At 47.2% G+C, this 26,462-nt stretch overlaps 1 protein-coding gene across 1 annotated transcript in view; it reads left to right on the top strand.

The window, feature by feature from the left end:
- The window catches only part of LOC147700503 (uncharacterized), a 186,676-nt gene continuing 160,214 nt past the window's right edge, over positions 1-26,462 (top strand). Inside the window, exon 1 of the mRNA XM_086929648.1 lies at positions 1-180. Within this exon, the coding sequence (XP_086785774.1) occupies positions 148-180 (33 nt within the window). The 5' untranslated portion in view covers positions 1-147. The remainder of the gene's footprint in view (positions 181-26,462) is intronic.

A 26,462-nucleotide genomic window follows, 5' to 3' on the forward strand; every position in this document is an offset into this window, starting at 1 on the left:
CTGTCTGCCCAGGGTCACACGTTGCCTGTTCCCTCTCGGCGCCTCTCAGCTCCGGTCCGAGCCCGGTGCCTCTGGGACCCTCCCCCGCCTGCAACCCGCCGGGTCCGAGGAGGGGCCCTGCCCCCGGCGGTGACGTCAGGAGGAGCCATGAGAACCAGGAAGATGTCCCCGGGGGAGGCGGTGAGTGCTGGGCTCCTGGGGCCGGGGACGGGGCGCATGAGTGTCGTGGAACGGAGGTTCAATGAAATAGGAAACGAAGTGTATGATAAAGTGAAGTATTTTATTCAATAGACGAGCTCAGCTGTAAGGAAGGGGGGCGTGCCTGTCATATAAACATTTACAGAACATTCCAATGTCCATCATGACATTAACCAATAGAGAGGGAGGAGGGAAGGGGAGAAAGGAACAGGATAACAGCTAGACCTGCAACATCTGCCTTTTATCTGAATAAAGTTAACAACAATTACAATAACTCGTAATCTTTGAGGCCAGTGGGCAATTTAGATATTCTCCCACACCTGGTACAAGTACCCTCCCAACCTCCGTGACATTTACTTTTTTCTTCACTGGATGTACCAGAAGTGCTGGGATTTTGATCAGACACCCTTTCAATGATGGCACCCTTTCTATGGTACCCTCCTCGTCAAAACTCTCATCAATCTCAGTGACATCATTCCTCAAATCGTTTCTATGACTTTCCTCTTTGCCACAGATATCATCTTGTCTCTTTGTGTGGTGTTGCAACATGTTGATCATCTTCACCAGAATACATAAACAACCATGAGAATTCACTATCAAACAATTCTTTGTTTCCTACCCCCTTGAACCATAACTCTACTTGCTCTTTGTTCAAACATATTGCATCACGTTTGTTCCGCCAACCCAGAAATCTCAAACAAATGGCGCTATCAGTGACTTCTACAACCTCTTCGGGGCCATAGTACTTGGACTCTCCTTTGATCTGGCTGTCGTGTCTTCTGATGAGCGCCCGATCCCCTTTGCTAAATTTTTTGTTAACTGCTTTGTGTACTTTGTCATGATATACTTTAGCTGTGGCTTGGCTATCAACAATCTTTTGCTTGACATGAATTTGTTCATCACCTATAGCAACAGGATCAGGCAAACACAACTCAAACTCTTCTATTTTCGGCACAATCTCATTATCGCATCTTCTCCCCCTCATTAGAAAGAATGGTGAAAACCCAGTTACACTGTTTAGGGTAGTATTGTATGCAAACACTCTGTCCTGTATGAATTTTTTAACAGGAATGTTAGAAGACAAGGCCAATTGGATGCCGTCCTTAATGAAACGATTCACCCTTTCTATCTGTCCATTAGATTTTGGGGAGTATAATGGAGTTTTCTCCTGTCTAATGCCGTGAAATTTCAGGAATTCAGTCATTTTACTGGAAGTAAGTTGCTTCCCGTTGTCCGACACCAGTAAGCGTGGGCTACCTTCAACAGAGAAACATGTGTCCAAAAAGTCAATGACAGAGTCCGAGTCAATGGTTTTGACAAACCTATGGTATATCCATTTACTGTAATAGTCACTCATCACGATGAGAAATCTGGATTCTTGGTCCAACAATTGGAATGGTCCCGCCATGTCGATGGCAATCTTGTACCACAAAGAATTAGGGATGGATACCAACTGCATCTCCTGAATTCTGGGTTTCCAGTGCTTGTCGGATCTGATGCACTCAATACATTTTTCTACCAATAAGTTAACATCCATGTCCATTTGGGGCCACCAATATTGTTCTTTTAGTCTCTTTTTGGCCATAGTGGCACCTAAGTGAGTATTGTGGGCGATAGCTATCAATCTTTTTCTTAGTTTACATGGGGGAACTAATAAGTCACCCCTCAACAGAAACCCATCAACACAACTTAATTCTTCTGAAACCTGGAAGAAAGTTTTAAATTCAGGGGACAAATTACTAACAGGGGGCCACTTCTGGGACATGAAATGTTTGACCTTCAATAACACAGCATCAGATTTCATGGCTTCTAATCAGTCATTTTCTGATATGGCATTACCTGTTGCTTGGAAGCTGGATATGGCTGAGACTACACATTCAGTGTCGTCCTCATTCTGACTTTCAATATTTTCGGTGGGTAGCCTTTAAAGAAAATCTGCTCGAATATTGTCTTTTCCTGATATATGTTTAATGGAAAAATTATATTCCTGCAACTTTGCTAACAGTCTTACCAACCTAGCTGAGGCCTTACCGTTACCTCTTCCGTACCCATCAAACATGAATGTGAGCGGCTTGTGGTCGGTAACTAATTCAAATTCTTTTCTCCATATATACATTTTCAACTTGTCCACCGCCCACACACACACGCTAGAGCTTCGCTCTCAGTAGTACTGTAATTTTTCTCCGCCTCTGTTAGTCTGCGTGAAATAAACGCTACGGAGTGTACTTGTTTGTTAACTTTCTGGGTGAATACTGCGCCTATTCCTACAGAGCTGGCGTCTACAGTAATTATATTGGTTCCCTTAGTGTCGAATGGTTTTAATGTTGGAGCATCTACTATACACTTTTTGATTTCTGCAAAGGATACTTCATGTTGTACATCCCATTTGAATTGCTCACCTTTGCGTAACAGAGCTCTCAACGGTTCCACTAACTCTGCATAGTTTTCTATAAATCTTGAGTAGTACTCGCTAAGCCCTAAAAAGGACCTTAGCACATCTCTGTCTTCAGGTTTAGGGGCCTCAGAGATTGCTTTGATTAAATTCATTTTAGGTTTGATACCTTCTTGACTAATCACATGGCCTAAGTATTCCAATTCAGTTTTTAAAAATTCAAATTTTTTCTTCGAAACTGTCATACCCCTCTCTTGTAACTTACCAAGAACCTTTTCCAGAATGACATTATGTTCACTTACAGTTTCAGCATGGATGAGAATGTCATCCTGAAATTTCTGTACGCCTGTCATCTGCACAAACATATTCTCCATTAGTTTTTGGAAGACGCTAGCTGGGGACGCCAACCCAAACGGTAACCATACATATCTGTAAGCTCCAAGGGGTGTGATAAACGTGGTCAATTCTTTTGACTCATCATCAAGCCTGACTTGGTGGTATGATGATCTGAGGTCGATTAACCCCTTCCATGCTGGTGACGAACCCCAGCCGTCACGCTCTGCGGCGCTCGTGTGCTGATGACGGCTGGGGTTCATCACGGCCCCGCCCTGTTCTTTTGTTTACCGCACAGCGGCGGAAACGGCCCAGCATGGAAGTGGTTAAGGAAAAAAAAATGGAACCTGCTGTGGCTGCAAGGATTTCTTGTATTCTAGGAAGGGGAAAACAATCTACCAGAATATTCTTATTAAGCGACCTCAGATCCGCACACAGGCGGAACTCACCATTTTTTTTCTTCATCATCACTATGCCCGAAACCTATTCTGCAGAATCTGCTGGTTCGATGATTCCTTCATTAACCAATCTTTCTAGAACCAGCTTTAAATCATTCTTGACAGATAATGGGAGATACCTTACTCTATGTCTTACAGGTACTGCATATTTTTTAAGAACTATCTTATGTACAAAGCCTTTTACACAGCCTATCCTATCCTTAAACAGTGATTCATATTTACTGAGAATATTGGTTACGTTTTCATTCTTACATGTTATTGTAGAAACATTTATGCTTGGTACAAATCCCTCATCGAGTACAATGGGGTCTTCTGCCCCTGGTTTCAAGATTATTTTCAATTTCGCTAAGTCTCTCCAACCCACGATGTCCCTACCTCGTACTGCGACATATATTTTTGTATTGATACATCTGCCTTTGATATTTAAGATGTCTACAAAATACCCAAAGATATTGATGTCTGATTCGCCAAAGGCTTTTGGATTAACATCCGACTCAACCAAGTCAATCTTTGGCCAATACTGCAGAAACTTCTTGTCAGACACTATTGTAATAGGCGAACCTGAATCTGCCATAATATTTAGTTAAACTTCTCCTACAGTGGCCACACCTAGCAGGCCCTTCATGTTTTTGTATTCTTCTTCAATGGTAAGTACAATGTTAGAACACATGTTTTCGTCAAATTCTTCTACACAGCTTACTTTAGTAGGTGTACATCGCTTTTGGCCAAAGGTGCCACATACCCCCACAAAATGCCCTACCTTTAAGCATCTTGTGCACTTCTTTCCCAATGCCATGCAATTTGAGGAATCAGCCTTGTGGTTGTGAGAACCTCATCTATAACATAAAAATTGTGACATATTAGTATTAGCATGTGGCTTAAATTTGTTGCTATACACGTTTTCTCTTTTCTTTTTCTCATTTACTAAATACATATTTGAATTTTTGTTTGTGGCTCCAGTTATTTCCCTTGACCCTTCTAACGATCTTTCAATACCTTTTGCAATGTCAATAGCTTCGGATAGAGTGGGTCATTTACATGCCAATAGTCTCTCTTGAATCTTCCTTTCATAACAGTGAAAGACTAATTGGTCGCGTATATATTCATCCACTCTATCTTGATAATCACATTTCGTTGCTAAAACTCTCAACGCTGCTATGTATTCCTCCACATTCGCATTCTCGGATTGCTTTCTCATTGTGAAACGGTGTCTGCCCACCATTATATTTTCCTCCTCATCAAATTGTCTTTCCAATCTCTTAACAGCCTCCTGGAATTCATCTAATGGAATAAATTGACCTGAGGGTGGCTCATACTCAGGCAGACTATAAAAAATGTCCTGCCCTGCTACACCTAACAGCCCAATCAGAATAGCTGATTTCCTTTCTGCGTCGAATCTCTTACCATTTATGGCAATCAAATCGTTTTCAAATGCCCTGTACCAACTGCGCCATTTCATAACTGGTTTACCAGGTTCGTTTAGAAATACTGCAGGAGCATTGAAGTTCAACTCACTAGCCATGTTATCCAGATTGTAATCTGCAGTCTCTTTTTTAATAAATAGATCAATTTTGACTGGTTAACACAAACTGAGCACTTGTAATTATACACGTTCCGATGCGCTGCCTCACTGAAGAGAAACAAAATGGCGCCGCGTAGTTCACGTCGATGACGTTGCTACGTAAACAGCTGCCGTTTGACACACAGCTGAGGAGATTGGATGACAGTTGGTGCGATGTGGAAAGTATGACAGTTAAACTGTAGTGCGTCAAGAAACCTCGAATTTCCTCAAAATCTGCTATACACTGCAGGAAAACACGCAAAACTTTACTTGAGGCATAGAGTAACACGAAAACAAATATCTTGTAACTTGCCTTTTCATTTCTTGAAATCTGCCGTCGGCTCCAATTGCAGTTTTCACGTCTTCTTCGGCTTTTCCACCAACGTGAGAATTCCGGTCAGAGAATGCGGTCGATCCAAAATTTAATAGAAACAATCAAATTAAAATTGTATCAGAATATCTTAGCCAATCGAAATAAACGCACTTGCCTTGACGTTAAGGTTATGACGCTCCGAAGAAAATCCTTTCGCAAGCTCTCCTCCAGAAAACAGGTCCCGAACTCGTCGCCAAATATGTTGTGGAACGGAAGTTCAATGAAATAGGAAACGAAGTGTATAATAAAGTGAAGTATTTTATTTCAATAGACGAGGTCACGTAAGGGAAGGAACAGCTGTAAGGAAGGAAGCCAAGTGACGCAGGGGGGCGTGCCTGTCATAAATATTTACAGAACATTCCAATGTACGTCATGACATTAACCAATAGAGAGGGAGGAGGGAAGGGGAGAAAGGAAAAGGATAACAACTAGACCTGCAACAATGAACTCTCGGGGAGGGGCTCCGGGGGTCACCACTGGCCGGGGGGGCCTGTCTGCAGCGCCCAGAGGTGGGCATGTATGTCTCACCTGTGACGTGTCCAGTGACCCCTGACCCCGAGCTGCATACCCACTGCTCACTGTAGCAGCACACCCGAGGGGCGGCAGGAGACACACCCGAGGGGCAGCAGGAGACACACCCGAGGGGCAGCAGGAGACACACCCGAGGGGCAGCAGGAGACACACCCGAGGGGGAGCAGGAGACACACCCGAGGGGGAGCAGGAGACACACCCGAGGGGGAGCAGGAGACACACCTGAGGGGGAGCAGGAGACACACCTGAGGGGGAGCAGGAGACACACCTGAGGGGGAGCAGGAGACACACCGGAGAGGGAGCAGGAGACACACCGGGGAGGGAGCAGGAGACACACCCGAGGGGGGGGGGGCAGGAGACACACCCGAGGGGGGGGGGGCAGGAGACACACCTGAGGGGGGGGGGGTAGGAGACACACCCGAGGGGGGGGTAGGAGACACACCCGAGGGGGGGGGTAGGAGACACACCCGAGAGGGAGCAGGAGACACACCCGAGAGGGAGCAGGAGACACACCCGAGAGGGAGCAGGAGACACACCCGAGGGAGAGCAGGAGACACACCAGGAGGGGGAGCAGGAGACACACCCGATGGGGGGCAGGAGACACACCCGATGGGGGGCAGGAAACACACCCGATGGGGGGCAGGAGACACACCCGAGGGGGAGCAGGAGACACACCCGAGGGGGAGCAGGAGACCACCCGAGGGGGAGCAGGAGACACACCCGAGGGGGAGCAGGAGACACACCCGAGGGGGAGCTGGAGACACACCCGAGGGGGAGCTGGAGACACACCCGAGGGATGGGGAGCAGGAGACACACCCGAGGGGGGGGTAGGAGACACACCCGAGGGGGGGTAGGAGGCACACCCGAGGGGGGGGTAGGAGGCACACCCGAGGGGGGGGTAGGAGACACACCCGAGAGGGAGCAGGAGACACACCCGAGAGGGAGCAGGAGACACACCCGAGAGGGAGCAGGAGACACACCCGAGAGGGAGCAGTAGACAAACCCGAGTGGGAGCAGGAGACACACCCGAGCGGGAGGAGACACACCCGAGGGGGAGGGCAGGAGACACAACCGAGGGAGAGCAGGAGACACACCCAAGGGGGAGCAGGAGACACACCCGAGGGGGAGCAGGAGACACACCCGATGGGGGGCAGGAAACACTCCCGATGGGGGGCAGGAAATACACCCGATGGGGGGCAGGAGACACACCATGGGGGGGCAGGAGACACACCCGATGGGGGGGGCAGGAGACACACCCGATGGGGGGCAGGAGACGCACCCGAGGGAGAGCAGGAGAAGCACCCGAGGGGGGGAGGGGCAGGAGACACACCCGAGGGGGGGGGCAGGAGAGACACACCCAAGGTGGAGCAGGAGACACACCCGAGGTGGAGCAGGAGACACACCCGAGGTGGAGCAGGAGACACACCCGAGGTGGAGCAGGAGACACACCCGAGGTGGAGCAGGAGACCCACCCGGGGGGGAGCAGGAGACACACCCGAGGGGGAGCAGGAGACACACCCGAGGGGGAGCAGGAGACACACCCGATGGGGGGCAGGAGACACACCCGATGGGGGGCAGGAGACACACCCGATGGGGGGCAGGAGACACACCCGATGGGGGGCAGGAGACACACCCGATGGGGGGCAGGAGACACACCATGGGGGGGGCAGGAGACACACCATGGGGGGGCAGGAGACACACCCGAGGGAGAGCAGGAGAAGCACCCGAGGGGGGGGCAGGAGACACACCCGAGGGGGGGGGCAGGAGAGACACACCCAAGGTGGAGCAGGAGACACACCCGAGGTGGAGCAGGAGACACACCCGAGGTGGAGCAGGAGACACACCCGAGGTGGAGCAGGAGACACACCCGAGGGGGGGCAGGAGACACACCCTAGGGGGGGCAGGAGACACACCCTAGGGGGGGCAGGAGACACACCCGAGGGGGGGCAGGAGACACACCCGAGGGGGAGCAGGAGACACACCCGAGGGAGCAAGAGACCCACCTGAGGGTTTGAGAGCGAGCAGGAGACTCACCCGAGGGGGAGCAGGAGACTCACCCGAGGGGGAGCAGGAGACTCACCCGAGGGGGAGGATAGAGACTCACCCGAGGGGGAGGATAGAGACTCACCCGAGGGGGAGCAGGAGACACACCCGAGGGGGAGCAGGAGACACACCCGAGGGGGAGCAGGAGACACACCCGAGAGAGAGCAGGAGACACACCTGAGATAGAGCAGGAGACACACCTGAGGGCCCGGGAGTGAGCAGGCGACACACCTGAGGGCCCGAGAGGGAGCAGGGGACACACCTGAGGGCGCGAGAGGGAGCAGGGGACACACCTGAGGGCCCGAGAGGGAGCAGGGAACACACCTCATACCTATCAAAGTAAACAGAGCTGGTTATCAAGTCTCCCCATTTTAGTTAGTTTAAGCTTGGGGAAATATCTCCTGTGGAGCACCTTGAGCTGCACAAATCGCAATCTAGAGGATATCGCCACTAATCGTGGGGACTCTAGTGCTTCCTGCCAATCCGTATTGTCTAACTCCCCAATATTTATCTGCCATTTATCACGGAGTCTCACTGTGCGGTCTGTTTGATTATTAATTAATTGCTGGTAGGTTAGAGAGTTAGCCCTCCGGTCAATACGTTCCATAAGTAACCTAGACTCCAGTGATGTAGCCTCAGGGAGGGGAGTACTTACATTTAGTATATTGATGGTAAAGCAAGAGAGACCGTACATATCGCCTGTTGGATGTACATCTATACACATGTTTAATGCTATTGTTGCATGCTCTAATGTGACTCCAAAGTTTGCGTTCTTCCTATAAGTTCTGGTCTGTAACCTACCAGTGTAGTTGCTTAACCAATAACTAAGTCAAACTGGGGTTGGATAGCAGGGATTGGGTTGAGCCCAAGTGGGTGCATTTTACGTGGAGGGTGTTATGTCGTTGGCATGATGAAATTGGGTGTGTGGGGAATGTGGCGGTCTCTTCGGGGGTATTCGGATTTCCTGATGTCTCTGTGGATCTCTCTGGGTTCCGTGATGGCTGGGGGTTCAGGTGGGCCTATTATTCATGAGGATTCTTAGTCTCACAAACTCTGTTCAAATGTCACCACTATGGTCATCCTTGGCCAACAGGCACACATTACCATGACATATCTAGGTAGAACCCCTGAAGGGTACCTTTTGGGTATGTAAGTCTCACATTTTCGCGGGGCAAACCATAGGAGAAAAAGCTTCCAATCCATCAATCAGGTGTTTGTTAAGCACGACTACTCACCCGTAGAGGGGGTCACATGTTCCAGTCCATCAAGCAGGGGCTCTTTCGAAGAGCCAGGTTTTGAGGTTTCTTGCGAAGATGGGGAGCAATGTTGTCTGTCTGAGGTGGAGAGGAAGGTCGTTCAGTCGCTGATGTCCCTGCCTGCAGACACTCCAGCACTCAGTGGTCTGATATCCATTGCAAGTTGTCCAGATCGAAACTAAGACATGGTCTTTTGTTCTCTTCCATCATGAAATGGAGTTGGCTCTTTCCTAGGGAGATTCTTGGCTATACACCTACATACATGCTAGGTACACTTAAGTACATCTAGTTAGGGTTTGCATCGTAGAAGTACTCCTGATTACTGCTGTGTATCTATATACCTGCATATATTCATTGTTTTAGCTCCATGGTAGAATTCTACTTTTTATTTACTCTGTTGGTGCTTATAACCATATACATCTGTTTCTGTCCAATTGTTGTTGCAGCACACATATTTTATACTGGAATGACTAGTTCATGAAATACTGAGTGACTGAGCGAAAAGTACTATACTGTTTCCACGATCCCTGATAAGGCAGGGTTGTTATGTTCGATAGTTGCCAGAAACTATTCGCTACTTGGTAAGGCTGTGGGGCTTATAGTAGCACTGAGAGCTAGCTGGTCTACAGATTAACATATCCTTTGGGGGTGTCTGGAATTAGTATTGACACCAATCCCTTAGTTTATGTTGTCTAAAACATGCAGATCCTAGATAGATTTGTAGGAACTACACTACACAACCAGGGGTCGACAAATGTACTCGACCGCTCGCAAATGCGAGTGAATTTCATGAAGGGCGAGTCAGTTTCAAAGCCTACTTGACCGGCCTGGCGAGTGCTATCTGGCACTGCAGTAGCAGGTGAAGGCTCTAGGGGGCAGCATCACGGCGGCGGCAACGACGGCATTCTGCACGCACCACCTAGCATAGTGGTGGTGGTGCGGTGCGCGGTGAAGGTTCTAGGGGGCAGCATGCACGCACCACCTAACTTAGTGGAATCTAAACGGCCTTAATAATAAAGCAGCGGACACCGACTTCCTACAATACTTGAAATTATTTGACATCATTCTCTTCCAGGAGACATGGCTGGAGGAGCCGGTCCATCTAGAGGGCTATACCTGCCATCATTCCCCAGCCATAAGAAGAAGTAAGTTCGGTCGGTTGGCAGGTGGCCTAGCAACTTACACTAAAATCTCAACTGTTGGCAATGTACAGGTGCTCACCTCCAACTCTCCATCCATAAATACTGTCGAGTTGGTATTAAATCTTGGGGGTAACAAGAAAGAGGTCCAGCTGATCAACACCTACATTAATCCAAAAAAGAAAAAACAAGAGGCAAAGCGTTTAACGGACTATTTACATCATGTCCTGACAACACAAACTACACCCTACCTAATTGTTTCTGGTGACTTCAACCAATGTATTCTAGGGTCATCCCTGAACAGTGAAATTCAGACCCAGTCCTACCATTGGAACATCCCAAACCAAACTTGGAGCAGCCAAGGGAAAACCGCCAAGTCGGCAAAGGTCCTGTTGGAAGACTTAGAACATATGGGCTTGAGGGTCCTAAATGGAAGATTCCCTGAAGACTCTCCACCCACGGCCACGTTCAACTCAGGCTACGTATCCTCGATAATTGACTATACGCTGGTCTCTCTTCCTCTTTTCCATAACATTTTGGGCTTCAATCTAGGGGACAAGGGAGACAGTGACCATCGCCCTCAGGAAGTCTCTCTTTGTGCCCCCCCGGACCTGATACTTCTAAATCCAACAGGCCCACATGCCAGCCACACCATAGACTTTAAACGGATCAAAACCTCAGTCGTCAATACGCCTGAGGTATTACAAGCTGCCAAACACCAACTAAAAAGCATAAACTACCCCACAGGCGATCCTGTAGCAGGCTGGGAACAATTTACGGCCGATTTTGCAAACCAATATTCATCTATCGTACGGCACAGCTCATCTGCTGGCTCCGGTGCCCTAACGAGGATCTCAAGTTCCCAGAAATCAGCCCTAAAAACCCACAAAAAAGAGATTAACAGACAGCTAAGAACGCTAAGAAAAAACCCGGGGGACAAGGTCCTTCTTGCAAAACTTCAGAAGGTTCGGACGGACCTTAAAAAACTGAAATGGAGAGTCAAAAGATCTAACGAAGAGGACCTCTGGGCAAAACTTCATCATGACTCAAAGGGCAACAACAGCTCCCAGTTTTGGTCAACAATAAACAAAATTATAAATCCAAAAAACAGCGGAATAACATCCTATATCACCAAATCTTCATGGGAATCCTTCTTAGACTCGCATTTCAACCAGCAGGTTGCCACCACAAGTAAGCCCCAGGGAGTCCTAGAGGGCCAACCGTCACAAACAATAAAAACTTGGTTAGAATTCGAATCTGGAATCTCCGCGGCTCTGGTTAAGCTAATTGCGAAGGGAAGGAAGGACGGTGCAGCAGGGCCAAACGGGATTCCTCCGGCCCTCTTCAAACTTGAGCCAGAATACTGGGCAAAAACGCTGACCTCTCTTTACATATCTGTGAGTCGATTTAGAACTCTTCCTGCCTCATGGAGGGGTTCAATCATTTCACCAATTTATAAAGCGGGGGATAGAACGCTGCCAAAAAATTATCGGCTGATAGCACTCCTGGACATCGAGGCCAAATATTTTGCGGGGCTCCTGCTGACTCACCTGTGCGAATGGGCAACACACCACAACATAATTCCTTCGAGTCAAACTGGGTTCAGCAGAGAAACGGGAACTACGACAAACTTGCTGGCAATTTCGCAACTTATCGACAAAGAGAGGGTGAATAAACAGGCTCTTCACCTTTGCTTCGTCGACTTTAAGGCGGCGTTTGATAACGTTAACCGGGGTCTCCTCTGGAGAAAATTGGCCTCCTGGGGGATCCCCGACCCCCTTCTGCACTCTTTGATCGAACTGCATACCAATACGTGGTTCCAGGTAAAACTCGGCAACGGCACACACCTCTCCAGGCGCATCCCGACCACTAACGGCCTAAAGCAAGGGTGCGTTTTAGCACCGACCCTCTTCAACTTATTTACAGCCGACTTACCACCCGCCCTAGAAATCTGCAATGGGCACGCCCCACGCTTGGGAGGTAAAGCGTTGCCCAGTATATCTTACGCAGACGACGTGGTCCTGGTCAGCCACACCAAAATAGGTCTCCAAAACCTCATCAACGCACTGCAAGGATATGCCGAAGCGAACCTGTTGGAAATAAATCTTGACAAGACCAAAGTTCTGTCTATAAATGGGAACAAAAAGCTGCATACTTGGTTCCTTGGAACAAAGGTTGTCGCAAACTGTCTAGAATATAAATACCTGGGAATATTGTTTGACAAAGGAGGTCGCTTCTCGAACCAATTAGAGGGAATCAGGAGGAAAGGGATGCTGATAGCGACCACGCTCAAACAGCTAAAGTCTAATCTAAATGGTCCTACTCTACTCCCACTGCTCCGTGTGGTACAAGTTAAGCTAGAGTCATCTATTACATACGGCAGTGAGGCTCTAAAAGGCAAAGACGCGAAACTGCTGGACACAACAATTGCAAAGGCTTATCGACTTCTCTTTAACCTGCCAACCTACACCTCACAGGCCCAGATCCGACTAGAGTTTGGACTGACCTCCCAAAACCTTGCGAGGAGAGGCGCGTACATAAAGTGCTGGCAGAAAATCAAGAACTCGCCAGAAAATTCACTTAACCATCTGCTATGGCTAGACTTAAGCAGCTCTCTTCAATTGCCGGCAAAAACTTTCTTAGAGGAATCCCTGACTGTCACAGGTCTCAAAGAACTATGGGAAACTCCTTTACCGCATGTGCAGTTCAAGCGTGTTGTAAACAAGAGCATAAAAAGTCAATCGCACTTGGAAGATAAAGCGACTTTTTCACAAAGGCGACACGCTTGGATGACTCTGGCCACATATAAATCGCCTGGGCGACAGGCATATTTTAGTCTGGGGTACGGCAGGAAATCAAAAGAAGCCTTTTTAAAATACAGGCTAGGAATTTTACCCTCTATTCCACATCTGCAACCATGGTTGAGAAGGGACTGTGGGACAAAATGCAGGCTGTGTGGGGCAGAAAATGAAGATCTCGAACACCTATTATGTATCTGCCCAAGGCTGAAAGAGGAAAGAGTAGCCCTGTTAAAAACTGCCTTCAACGAACAAAAAATCCGCACATGTAGACAAGCGGTTCTTGCTTGTTTTGACCCAGGCCTTCCCCCACTAAACGGGAAGTTGGTAAAATTCTTGAAATGTCTGGAACTGAAACTAAAAAATCTGGCAGAGAGCACAAGACTGGACTAGTTGAAAATGGCCAAGACTTTACACCATGACCACATACCCGTATCAAAACGTTTTTATTAAGTTCTCTTGTTTTAAAAAAATAATATATTTTTCTTTACAATCTTCTATCTGAATGCATGAACTATCAATGTACTTTTGTAATGGTTTTAATTAACCTAAAAACAATAAAAATACTTACTTACTTACTTACCTAACTTAGTGGTGGTGGTGTGGTGCGCTGCCTATTGTTTCTGTGGGTCCCAGGGCCGTCAATCACATAGCGCGCGAAAGCGCGACCAATGACGGCCCTGGACTGCTGTGCTGCTTAAAGTGCAGCAGTGCGCCACGGAGAAGTGGGCGAAACTGCGATGAATGAAGACGAGACGGAAGACAATGAACATGAGAAAAAGGACCGAGGCTGAACGGGAGCCACCCGGCTGTCTGTATGTCTCCGAGAGCTGCGCTGTTGAACACGCGTGCGAGTGCAGGTGAGAGGTGGACATGTGACAGCCTCCACTGGGGAGGCGCTGGGATGTCAACTCCTGACATCCTGCAGACCTGCCCTGTGACAGCTGCAGATCAAGATCAAGTCGAAGAGGAGGGCGGGGGCAAAGAGACAGAGAACTGGAGGGCAGGTGCTCGAGGATGCACGCGGGGGAGGCCTAGCTATTGACACATCCTCACTGAGCTCCGAGACTCCCTGTTCGCCAGGCAGCCCCCAGCCCCCAAAGCGAAAATCTCACAAACACGAGATGAAATGGCACACGGGGATTGACCTGTGGGGCCACGTGTTAGGTTCTTGGTGTGACGTTGCTTTCTACAAATGCTGCTGTAGCAACCACCAACTTTGTTGCAAATCTCAGCAGAGAGGCCAGTGTCTGGATGGGAATGTGTCGAGAACTCTGTGTCACTCCTTTTGTGATTAGCTGGCACTCGTGGGTTGGTGAGAGGCTGACTCTGCTGGGCAGTGTGAAGAACTGGCACACGTGTACAGGGCCACAGGTTGACCTGTTGTGGCAGTGTGCAGAGGAGTTTGTAAGGGGGTGACACCGGAGGGCTGAGTGAGAGGATGACACTGACAAGCGCTGTGATAGGCGGGCAGAGATGGGCAGCAGCCGCACACGCAGAGGCCGCGAGGCTGTGCTTTGCTGCTCAATAGAGATTTGCCTTCAGGCTGGGCAGCAGGTTTCAGATTTCAGGATTCCCATCATTTGCTTTTAGATTTACCAACAGTCCAAACTCTCAGGTTTTTTTACGTTCTATGATTTGGACCTCTGCTGTGTGCCGAGCCTCCCCCATGGAGTCTCGCCCGCTGTAAGATCTGTTGCATTGAACTATGATATGGAATCTATAGAGCCCACCTGTTAACATAAGGTCAGCTTCCCCTGTACAGCGTGGGGTTAATGTGCTCTGGGCAGGTTGAAGGGGGCACTGTCAGAGTGTGTGTGAGCCCTGGTGTTTGTGTGCATTAGGGTGAATGGTGGAGTGTCTACTGTGCTTTGCTGTACGGCAGCGGTTCCCAATGTGTGCGCCGTCAGAACTATCCAGGGGCGCCGCAAACAGATGCAATTTTTTTTTTATAATTGCATTAAATGTAGATTGTTTTACCATAGCAGCCCATTCTAACAACCTCACGGGGGTGCTGGTGACCACACTATCATCTCCTGACGGTCACATCCTTTCTGATTCATCCGGGCTTGTATTACGTTTTCTCCTGAATTCACCGGTGTAACTAACCTTGTAGGTAGGGACCACCCTCCATACCTGCTGTGAGACATTTCTCACACTGATCCAAACGGCCACGGCTTCCTGACAGTCTTTGAAGTGAAAATAAATGAAACTTAATTGTACCCCGGGACAATGACCTAACAGTGAATGTGTCCCCAGCCCTCCAGCAAAACACACTTTGAATGATCTACAAGGATAGCCTTGTGAAGAAAAGACTTGGGCAAAGTGGGGCCAATACTGTGACAATAAATAGTCTAACATTTACCTGTGCCCATAATCGTTTCAAATAACAGAAAGACTGCCATTATCGGTTTTCTGTCTGTGATCGCTCTTTATTTAAATGTATGTTCAGAGGTTTCATTTTGCATCGATCTATTTATTTTATTTCCATTCTTAGCTGTCTCTATTTTTAACTAAATTTCTGAAAAAAATCAAAATATTCAAGTTTTAATTATGTCACTACTTTGCAAAAGATGTTTTATGACACACAGATTCCGCAGGTGCGTTCCTTTCTTTTTACCATCCTCGTTACCGGGGCTGTGGAGGGACACCAAAGCAGAGCGAGAAAGGAATCAGGCGACTGGCGGGGCTCTGAAATCAAGAGCCAACTCTTTTTGTTACATCTCTCTGAGCTCATGTCATGACGTTATGATGCGTGTGATATAATCAGGAGTTACAGGGGATCAGCTTTTGTTTGCATGCTTGTTACTTCACTTTTACTTCTTGTCTGGCCTAAAAACAAGCACTGGGGACTTTAAAGGGACAAGAGAGGAGAGAGGGGGCACGGTCACATCCAAGAGGGAGCCTGAAGTGAGCAGCACTTTGGCACCCTGATAGAAGCTTCTGTGAATTGCTGTGTGCAACTTTGTGACGAGAATCTATACAAAGTACACCCACCTTCTTTGACCTGAAAGATAAATTGACATTTTAGGCCAATTTTACATCGCCGTTATATGACAAAACTGTTAGAGGAGGTAGAGACATCACAGTTGCAATCATTTGTGCAATCTGTCAAGTAGGTGGATAATCCTCAGGCTGGCTTCAGGCTCAAAAAGAGCTCTATTTCGGCATCATATGTATTTTGCTGTAGAATGACCAGGACAGTATTCTTACAGTGGTTCTCCTGCATTGGTTGATCTATTGGACTGCATCTCACCCCCCAAGCTAGGTCAACACCTGGCACTGCCAGGGCTAATTGAGAACACACGGGCAGTATTTTGTGATGATTGCTTAGTTGGCATCTATCTGTTCTTCATTCATATCATTCACTAGCCTGCAGTGTGGAGTCCCTCAGAGTTCTGCTCCCGCCCCACACTATTTAATACTATCCTCACACACCCATACCTGTTCTTAAACCATTGTGACTTTTTCCCCATAACTATGGTGATGACACTTCACTCTCGATCCACTGCCACCTGTCTGTGGTGCTTCTCCAGACTCCATGCTATCACCAGTGGTGTTTAGCTCCTGTATGACTCCTCACACAGTGGTCCTAAACTCCACAGGTTTATGATATCATATGTATGCTGCTGACTCCCATTACATCTCAAGCTCAAGATTCATGAGAATCCTGAACACTCACTGAAAGTTTCACACTGTCCATCGCAGGTTAGTCGTTGGGGCAGAGAGAGTGGTTATGCATGAGTAGTGAGAAACCACAAGTCCTGCTGCTGGGGTTGGTATCTCTGACCTACAGATCTTTCTTCTGGCCTGAGTTCCTGCCCCCATCCCCTCTGCCATTGATAGAAGTCTGCAATTTTGTGTATAATGGTCGATGGCGAATCTCTCCTTTGTATCTGAAATCAAAGCGGTCTCTACTAGCATCTACTAAAAGGAGTACTTTGATTCTGATACCTCTCCCAGAGTATTTTAATCACCCTCGCAGTGGTGATCTCCTAGATGCACCAACATCTGTGAATGTGCACACTGCTGGCTCTGTGGGGCCTTCAGGCAAGAGGGAAGCCGTATGATTATATTACCTTCATTTTCAAGGAGAAAAATTGAAGTAATCTATAGGCGGGGCTTACATCCCCCACTTGCTGAAAAAAAGTAACATAATGGGGAGCCACGACCAATGGCCAATAGCTCAAGGGAGCCACGGGTCAAAAAGGTTTGGGAACCACTGCTGTACGGGGACAGCAGATCCCGTCATTCAGGAAGGTAGACACATCCCTGGCATCCCTGGAGGTGGACAAAGGCTCCTGTGAGAAGAGGAAGGGATACAGTTACACCCTTTAAAATGTAGGGTCAGTTTCTGTCCTGTTTCTGCTTCATTCTTGCCTAGAGGTTCTACAGCAGACAGCTTTATGTAGCAGCTGGGTGGGAGGGTCTCCTCTCACCCATGCCTTTCTGCGGGGTTCCACGTCAGGGGACACCACGACGCACCTCCTAATCCTGCTGAATTTGAGTAACAACGATCAATTTGTGGGTCGAGTGCATTGCTGTTAGGTCGAGTAGAAAAGTCTTCTTACTCGACCTGCAGGTCAAGTAAGATTTTTTAGATTTGTCGAGCCCTGACAACTTGTGAAATAAAAATACTTTCTACAGTTACACCGAGAGAATTACATTATGAGAAAAGCACAATGGTATAATTAAAACCAATCCGTCCTTCCCTAAATCTGCCCCCATGTACTTCTCTGCAGTAAAATGCTCTGGCCAGACGTTCTTTAGGTGCCATGCCCAGAATATGCAAAATTCTGTGCCGCCACATCATGTGTGGGGGGATTTTATCGGTGGCCCATTGGGAGAGTACTACTTGAAGTGCTGCTCCCAATGCCAAACTAACTAACTTTGAAATTTCAGAGAAAGTGACTTTGAGTTGGGGAGCCCAAATAGGACATGAGATAGAAGCATGGGAGCTGTGTGTCTAGGTGCGTGTTGGTGTCCTTCAGGACTGCGGCCTAATATCTAGTGAGTTTCAGGCATGTCCATATAAGGACATGCGCTATAGGGAAAGGTCGGATGCGGGATGGTAAGTTCCACTCCAGCAATACAACTGCACAATCTCTAGGAGATCGAATCACACAGCTGGCAGAACTAAAAGCTTTATACTAGCACTTCAGTATACAGATCGGGAATTCCTCACACTGACTGTGTGCGTTTCATTTTACTGTGCGGAGTCTTACAATGAATACCTTCACTACTGGGGACAGAATGGGTTTAGAGACACCAAGGATGGCACAAGAAAACACAAATTGTTATGGGAACAAGAGGCAAAGCTGAAACCATGCCTGCCACGGGCTCAAGTTATTCACACCTTGAGTCATCAGCATGTTGGCATACACGTTGAAGGGAATTCACTCGCTGATATAGCCGCCAAGGCGACAGTGAGAGCTGCTGCCATTGCCGCAATCACTCGTTCACACACGAGAATAGACAGAGATATTCTAGTAGCTATCAATGCCTCAAATAACTGCTCACCCGTCCTTCCAAAAGGCTTTCCACTCAAGTACTCCTGCAAGTTAGAAGCACATAACACACCGTATACCCAAATTCCGGAGCGGGGGATAGAGTAATATCAAACAAAGATCGCAGATTAGGTTTAATACTAGCTGCACACGAGGGTCTGGGCTCAACACACGCAGGAGCGCTGCAACAATTTCATTATTGAAGCAACGTTACTGGGGGTCGGGCTGACAAAACAAACTAAAAACTATGTACTGACATGCAATATTTGCCAGCAGATAAAGGTTTCCACCATTCACAAGCCACCACAAACACCATTACTGATTTCAGACAGACCTCTTGCACGTGTCTATTTGGACCACTGCAGCCCCTTAAATTCAGACGGGCTTACAAGCGCATCTTGGCAGTAAATTCATTCTCTGGATTCCTATGGGTTTGGCCCCAGCGCTCGGTTGACGCTCGAGCTGTTTTAAAGGATATAAAGGTACATACACAATTGGCACGTTACATTTCGACCGTGGTCCTGCGGTTAGCTCAAGGACTTACAAGGAAGCCATGGAAAGTATGGGCGTAGTCTTGCGGCACTCCTCTCCCTACCATCTCAATGGAAATTCGGTGGTGGAGAGGAAAAACCAGGACCTTAAAGCAATCCTTAACAGCAAGGGTATTAGGCACAGGCGGTATATGGGTCAATCACCTATATGGGGTCCAGAGGGCCCTCAACAATATGCAAAAAATTCCTTGGCAAGCCGTCCCCCTTATAAAATCCTGTTTGGGACAAGAATGTAGGTACCTGATCTTGATTGTGCTAGCACAGTAGCGGAAGCAAAACCATTTGAACTGAATGACCCTGTGGCTGTTTTACAGGAACTCCATAAATAACAAGTGTTACAAAGCAACGTGCAAGTCAAATGCACTGCCACTGGGGAAGTGAAACCAGTTCCAACACGACCTGCCTGAGTTCAGCAGATTGCAGACCTGGACAGGGAAAAGATCGTGGACAGAGGAGAGTTTGGGCCATCTTACAGAACAGCTGTACCTGTCCTAGCGGTAGTGGGAACAAGAACAGTACTTTTTAATTTTTTTTATTTATTTATTTATTTTTTTACTTCTTCCGCCTCTTGCCAGCAAAAAAGAAAAAAAGATTTGTCTCCATTGATCTGATCTAACCACACCATGTGGCCGATTCTCAACAGTAGGCCGCGTGGGGTCCTGAGTAGCCGCAGATCTCCTCATGCTACTACACAGAGAGTTCAGGTGGAAAGACTGGTAACCTTTCAAGACTCCGCAACACAGAGTGATGGATCAACGAATAGATGAGTACAAATCACACCAGCTGAAATTGAAAAACATCTAGAAGAAATGAAAATGCAAGTTGTAATTCGGACCAACAATGATGTCTACATTAATGTGCCTTTAAACGACACATCTACCAGTTCTACAAAACCTGCTGAGCTACCACAGATAGATCGAACTGCATCTGGTTACTTCATCAACTTTGATGATTTCTCTTCAGAGCCAAGTGAGTCTGATCAAACACCGCCCATTTTCAAAGAAATTAAACATTTTGCCAATTCTATCTTCTGCTCAAAAAGACTTAGAGCATCCTTTGATCCCACTCCTGAGGCGGAAGCCGGGAGCTGGAGGTACGCATAGCACCTATGTTTTTAAAAACTTTGAATGTCATTTCTCTTTGTGTAAATTTTAAAAAGGAAACGAAGCATACCTCATTGATTGCATCTTGAGGCTGAAGCCATTTGTCACATAGCGCACAGCCGATCTGAACGCTGTTGCCCTCACTGCTACTCTAGCGGCCGCCATCGCCGCCGGGCTCGCAGGCCAAGCCCCCCGAGGCCACGCCCCCCCCTACTACGTTAAATATGTGCTTAGAGAGGGAGCGCCGTTTGCGCGCCATTTGCGCACCTAAGGCAAGCCCGTCTGCGCCCGTCCGCGCCAAGATCACGCCAGGCGCAGGTAGCTCTGGACAGGAACCCTCCACTATAAGGTACCAGCCCGACACTCTTCATAGTCTACGCATAGAAGACAGTTGTACTTGTAAGGTAGAAATGAGCAACATCAAAGGGCCCTTTAGCTGCAAGCTCTGCAGGTGGAGCACATCTGGGTCCCCAGCCACTACGATGGACCCCCTAATCGAATTAATCAACGATATGCCACTTTTTAAAGGAGGGCTGATCAACGCTCGCTCCATGTGCAACCACAGCCAAGATATCAAGGATCTTATCCTCGATCTAGATCTTGACTGCCTCTTCATTACCGAAACCTGGCTCACTGATAACAGTAATCCAGACCTAGCCATTGCCCTCCCTCAAGGCTATACCATTCTCAGGCAGGACAGGCTGAAGGGGAGAGGCGGGGGAGTTGCATTGGTGTTAAGAAACCACCTTAAATGCCATACATTCAACTTAGACCCCCTCAAAGGTACAGAAGGACTCCGCTTTTCCATCAAACTGAACGAGACCTCCTCCTTCTCAGGAGGATTAATTTACCGCCCCCGGGCAGTGCAACCAGATTCCTTGATTCTCTTAGTGACTCCCTAGGTCAGCTCCTCATTCGATACCCACACTTTACGCTCCTAGGCGACTTTAATCTGCACCTCTACTCCACAGCAGATCCTCAGGCTCTTAATTTCCGTCAGACCCTAGAAATTTTTAATCTTCAACAAATGGTTACACAGCCCACCCACCAAGCGGGACATATACTAGATGGGGTATGTACGAACTTTCCCCTCCTTGAAACGAAATCTCCTGTCCCTCTCATCTGGACCGACCATAGCTTGATCCCGTTCTGCATCAAAGTCCCACGCCCACAGATCTCAATCAAACCAAATCCACCTTCTGACAACTACGTCAACTGGAAAAAGGTAGAGGAAAATTTTAAGCTAAAACCTATCACCCAGACTCAGACTCTCAGTATGACGGGTAACGTAGAACACGACTCAGATCTCTTCCAAAGCTGGATACAACAAGAGATTAAAGTACGTGCACCTCCCAAACGTTCCCGAAGAAGGGAGGCAAGATGCAAGACAAATGCCCCCTGGTTTACCCCAGATTTAGCTAAAACCCATCTATTATGCAAAAAAGCGAACGCAACTGGCGCAAAACTTACAACACGGCAGACAGAAACTCCTACATCCAGCTGAGGAAGACTTATCATACCAACATAAAAACTGCCAAGAAAGATTTCTATAACAATGCCATCAAAGAATCTAAACAAAAACAAAAAACCTTGTTTTCAATAGTTAAGTCTTTTACCCATCCCAGAGCGTTACAGCCAGAAATACCTCCATCCCAAGAATTCTGCAATCAAATAGCTGAAACTTCTTTGAGGAGAAAATTGTCTCTATACAGAAAAATTTTCCCATACAACAAGTCTCTCATGCTGCTACCCTCTCCAATCAGGGAGAAATTATAATTGGAAGTCTGAAAACCTTCACTCCGGTTAGTCTACCCCTAACTCGTGAAGTAATCCTAGCCTGTAAGTCAGGAGCACCCTCAGACCCCTGCCCCCCTAGAATCCTACATCAGTTAATTGATGTGGTGAATCCAATTATAAATAAGATCGTAAACTCCTCCCTCAATACAGGCATTGTTCCACGAGAATGGAAACAAGGAATCGTTAAATCTCTGATGAAGAAACATAATAAACCTCCTTCAGACCTCTCCAATCTACGCCCAATATCTCTTCTCCCAGTCTTGGGAAAAATCACAGAACAACTGGTCTATAGAGAACTAAAAAGCCACATAGAGAAATAAAACGTCCTCCACCCCCAACAATCAGGATTTCGCCCTCACCACTCCACTGAAACAGCATTAATTCAACTGACAGACTCTATAAAGCTGCTTCAGGATCAAAGAAAGAACACCGTACTGATTCTGCTGGACCTCACAGCGGCGTTCGACACCATCTCCCACTCGATACTGCTGGGCATATTAAAAGACATTGGTATTTCAGACACGGTTCTCGCATGGATAACATCCTTCCTAACAGACAGATCCCAAACCATTGCTTTGGGCCCTTTCCTTTCCAAAGAGAAGAAAGTTCGCTCTGGAGTCCCCCAGGGATCCATCCTGAGTCCTCTACTTTTTAACGTCTACCTAATCCCACTCATCTCTCTGATTGAATCATTCGGCATACTCGTAACTTCGTATGCCGATGACACTCAACTCATTGTGCACTAGAGGAAAACTCTACCAATGCCGAACTCAATCTTAAAAACTGTCTGACGGAAGTTTTCCACTGGATGGAAGTAAATCACCTTAAATGTAACGCCAGCAAGACAGAAATCCTCCCAATGGGAAAAAATGTCAATTTCTGTCCCAGCCTGTGGTGGCCAGAGGGCTCCACCACTCCTCCCCAGACCGTAGCGACAGCAAGGAATCTCTGAGTCCTGTTCGACACCGAGCTATCTTTTGACCAACACGTCAGGAAAGTTGCTGGATGCTGCTTTGGCATCATTAAATCTCTTTAAAAATTCTTCGACTTCCTGCCCACTGACTCAAGAAAGACGGTAGCAGTGGCTCTTATCCTCGCCCGCCTAGACTACTGCAATAGTCTGATGGCAGGAGTTAAAACATCTACACTAAAAAAACTGCAAAGTGTACAATACTCAGCAGCCAGACTAGTTCTAAAATTGCCCAGGAAATCCTCAGCATCTGCTGCTTTAAAAACTCTTCATTGGCTGCCTCTGCATAAAAGAATACTCTTTAAAATTTTAATCACTGCATTTCGGGCATTCCACTGCACAGGCCCTAAATATCTCAGCAGACGCTACCCCCACTACAACCCTCCCAGGACTTTACGATCCTCTAACGACAATCAAATAAAGACAGCTAGGTTTAACCTCAAAACCAAAGGGGGCAAAACCTTGACTTATCTGTCTTCCAGAGCTTGGAACGCCATGCCTAAAAACCTCAGGTCCCTTACTCTAGAATCCCAGTTCAGGAAGCAACTAATCGTGGGGACTCTAGTGCTTCCTGCCAATCCGTATCGTCTAACTCCCCAATATGTATCTGCCATTTATCACGGAGACTCACTGTGCGGTCTGTTTGATTATTAATTAATTGCTGGTAGGTTAGAGAGTTAGCCCTCCGGTCAATACGTTCCATAAGTAACCTAGACTCCAGTGATGTAGCCTCAGGGAGGGGAGTACTTACATTTAGTATATTGATGGTAAAGCAAGAGAGACCGTACATATCGCCTGTTGGATGTACATCTATACACATGTTTAATGCTATTGTTGCATGCTCTAATGTGACTCCAAAGTTTGCGTTCTTCCTATAAGTTCTGGTCTGTAACCTACCAGTGTAGTTGCTTAACCAATAACTAAGTCAAACTGGGGTTGGATAGCAGGGATTGGGTTGAGCCCAAGTGGGTGCATTTTACGTGGTGGGTGTTATGTCGTTGGCATGATGAAATTGGGTGTGTGGGGAATGTGGCGGTCTCTTCGGGGGTATTCGGATTTCCTGATGTCTCTGTGGATCTCTCCGGGTTCCGTGATGGCTGGGGGTTCAGGTGGGGCCTATTATTCATGAGGATTCTTAGTCTCACAAACTCTGTTCAAAAGTCACCACTATGGTCATCCTTGGCCAACAGGCACACAGTACCATAACATATCTAGGTAGAACCCCTGAAGGGTACCTTTTGGGTATGTAAGTCTCACATTTTCGCGGGGCAAACCATAGGAGAAAAAGCTTCCAATCAATCAATCAGGTGTTTGTTAAGCACGACTACTCACCCGTAGAGGGGGTCACAGGTTCCAGTCCATCAAGCAGGGGCTCTTTCGAAGAGCCAGGTTTTGAGGTTTCTTGCGAAGATGGGGAGCAATGTTGTCTGTCTGAGGTGGAGAGGAAGGTCATTCAGTCGCTGATGTCCCTGCCTGCAGACACTCCAGCACTCAGTGGTCTGATATCCATTGCAAGTTGTCCAGATCGAAACTAAGACATGGTCTTTTGTTCTCTTCCATCATGAAATGGAGTTGGCTCTTTCCTAGGGAGATTCTTGGCTATACACCTACATACATGCTAGGTACACTTAGGTACATCTAGTTAGGGTTTGCATCGTAGAAGTACTCCTGATTACTGCTGTGTATCTATATACCTGCATATATTCATTGTTTTAGCTCCATGGTAGAATTCTACTTTTTATTTACTCTGTTGGTGCTTATAACCATATACATCTGTTTCTGTCCAATTGTTGTTGCAGCACACATATTTTATACTGGAATGACTAGTTCATGAAATACTGAGTGACTGAGCGAAAAGTACTATACTGTTTCCACGATCCCTGATAAGGCAGGGTTGTTATGTTCGATAGTTGCCAGAAACTATTCGCTACTTGGTAAGGCTGTGGGGCTTATAGTGGCACTGAGAGCTAGCTGGTCTACAGACTAACATATCCTTTGGGGGTGTCTGGAATTAGTATTGACACCAATCCCTTAGTTTATGTTGTCTAAAACATGCAGATCCTAGATAGATTTGTAGGAACTACACTACACAACTTGTGAAATAAAAATACTTTCTACAGTTACACCGAGAGAATTACATTATGAGAAAAGCACAATGGTATAATTAAAACCAATCTGGCCTTCCCTAAATCTGCCCCATGTACTTCTCTGCAGTAAAATGCTCTGGCCAGACGTTCTTTAGGTGCCATGCCCAGAATATGCAAAATTCTGTGCCGCCACATCATGTGTGGGGGGATTTTATCGGTGGCCCATTGGGAGAGTACTACTTGAAGTGCTGCTCCCAATGCCAAACTAACTAACTTTGAAATTTCAGAGAAAGTGACTTTGGGTTGGGGAGCCCAAATAGGACATGAGATAGAAGCATGGGAGCTGTGTGTCTAGGTGCGTGTTGGTGTCCTTCAGGACTGCGGCCTAATATCTAGTGAGTTTCAGGCATGTCCATATAAGGACATGCGCTATAGGGAAAGGTCGGATGCGGGATGGTAAGTTCCACTCCAGCAATACAACTGCACAATCTCTAGGAGATTGTATCACACAGCTGGCAGAACTAAAAGCTTTATACTAGCACTTCAGTATACAGATCGGGAATTCCTCACACTGACTGTGTGCGTTTCATTTTACTGTGCGGAGTCTTACAATGAATACCTTCACTACTGGGGACAGAATGGGTTTAGAGACACCAAGGATGGCACAAGAAAACACAAATTGTTATGGGAACAAGAGGGAAAGCTGAAACCATGCCTGCCACGGGCTCAAGTTATTCACACCTTGAGTCATCAGCATGTTGGCATACACGTTGAAGGGAATTCACTCGCTGATATAGCCGCCAAGGCGACAGTGAGAGCTGCTGCCATTGCCGCAATCACTCGTTCACACACGAGAATAGACAGAGATATTCTAGTAGCTATCAATGCCTCAAATAACTGCTCACCCGTCCTTCCAAAAGGCTTTCCACTCAAGTACTCCTGCAAGTTAGAAGCACATAACACACCGTATACCCAAATTCCGGAGCGGGGGATAGAGTAATATCAAACAAAGATCGCAGATTAGGTTTAATACTAGCTGCACACGAGGGTCTGGGCTCAACACACGCAGGAGCACTGCAACAATTTCATTATTGAAGCAACGTTACTGGGGGTCGGGCTGACAAAACAAACTAAAAACTATGTACTGACATGCAATATTTGCCAGCAGATAAAGGTTTCCACCATTCACAAGCCACCACAAACACCATTACTGATTTCAGACAGACCTCTTGCACGTGTCTATTTGGACCACTGCAGCCCCTTAAATTCAGACGGGGCTTACAAGCGCATCTTGGCAGTAAATTCATTCTCTGGATTCCTATGGGTTTGGCCCCAGCGCTCGGTTGACGCTCGAGCTGTTTTAAA

This window comes from Lissotriton vulgaris, chromosome 7 (assembly GCF_964263255.1).
Source record: "Lissotriton vulgaris chromosome 7, aLisVul1.2, whole genome shotgun sequence".
Taxonomy (NCBI): Eukaryota; Metazoa; Chordata; class Amphibia; order Caudata; family Salamandridae; genus Lissotriton; species Lissotriton vulgaris.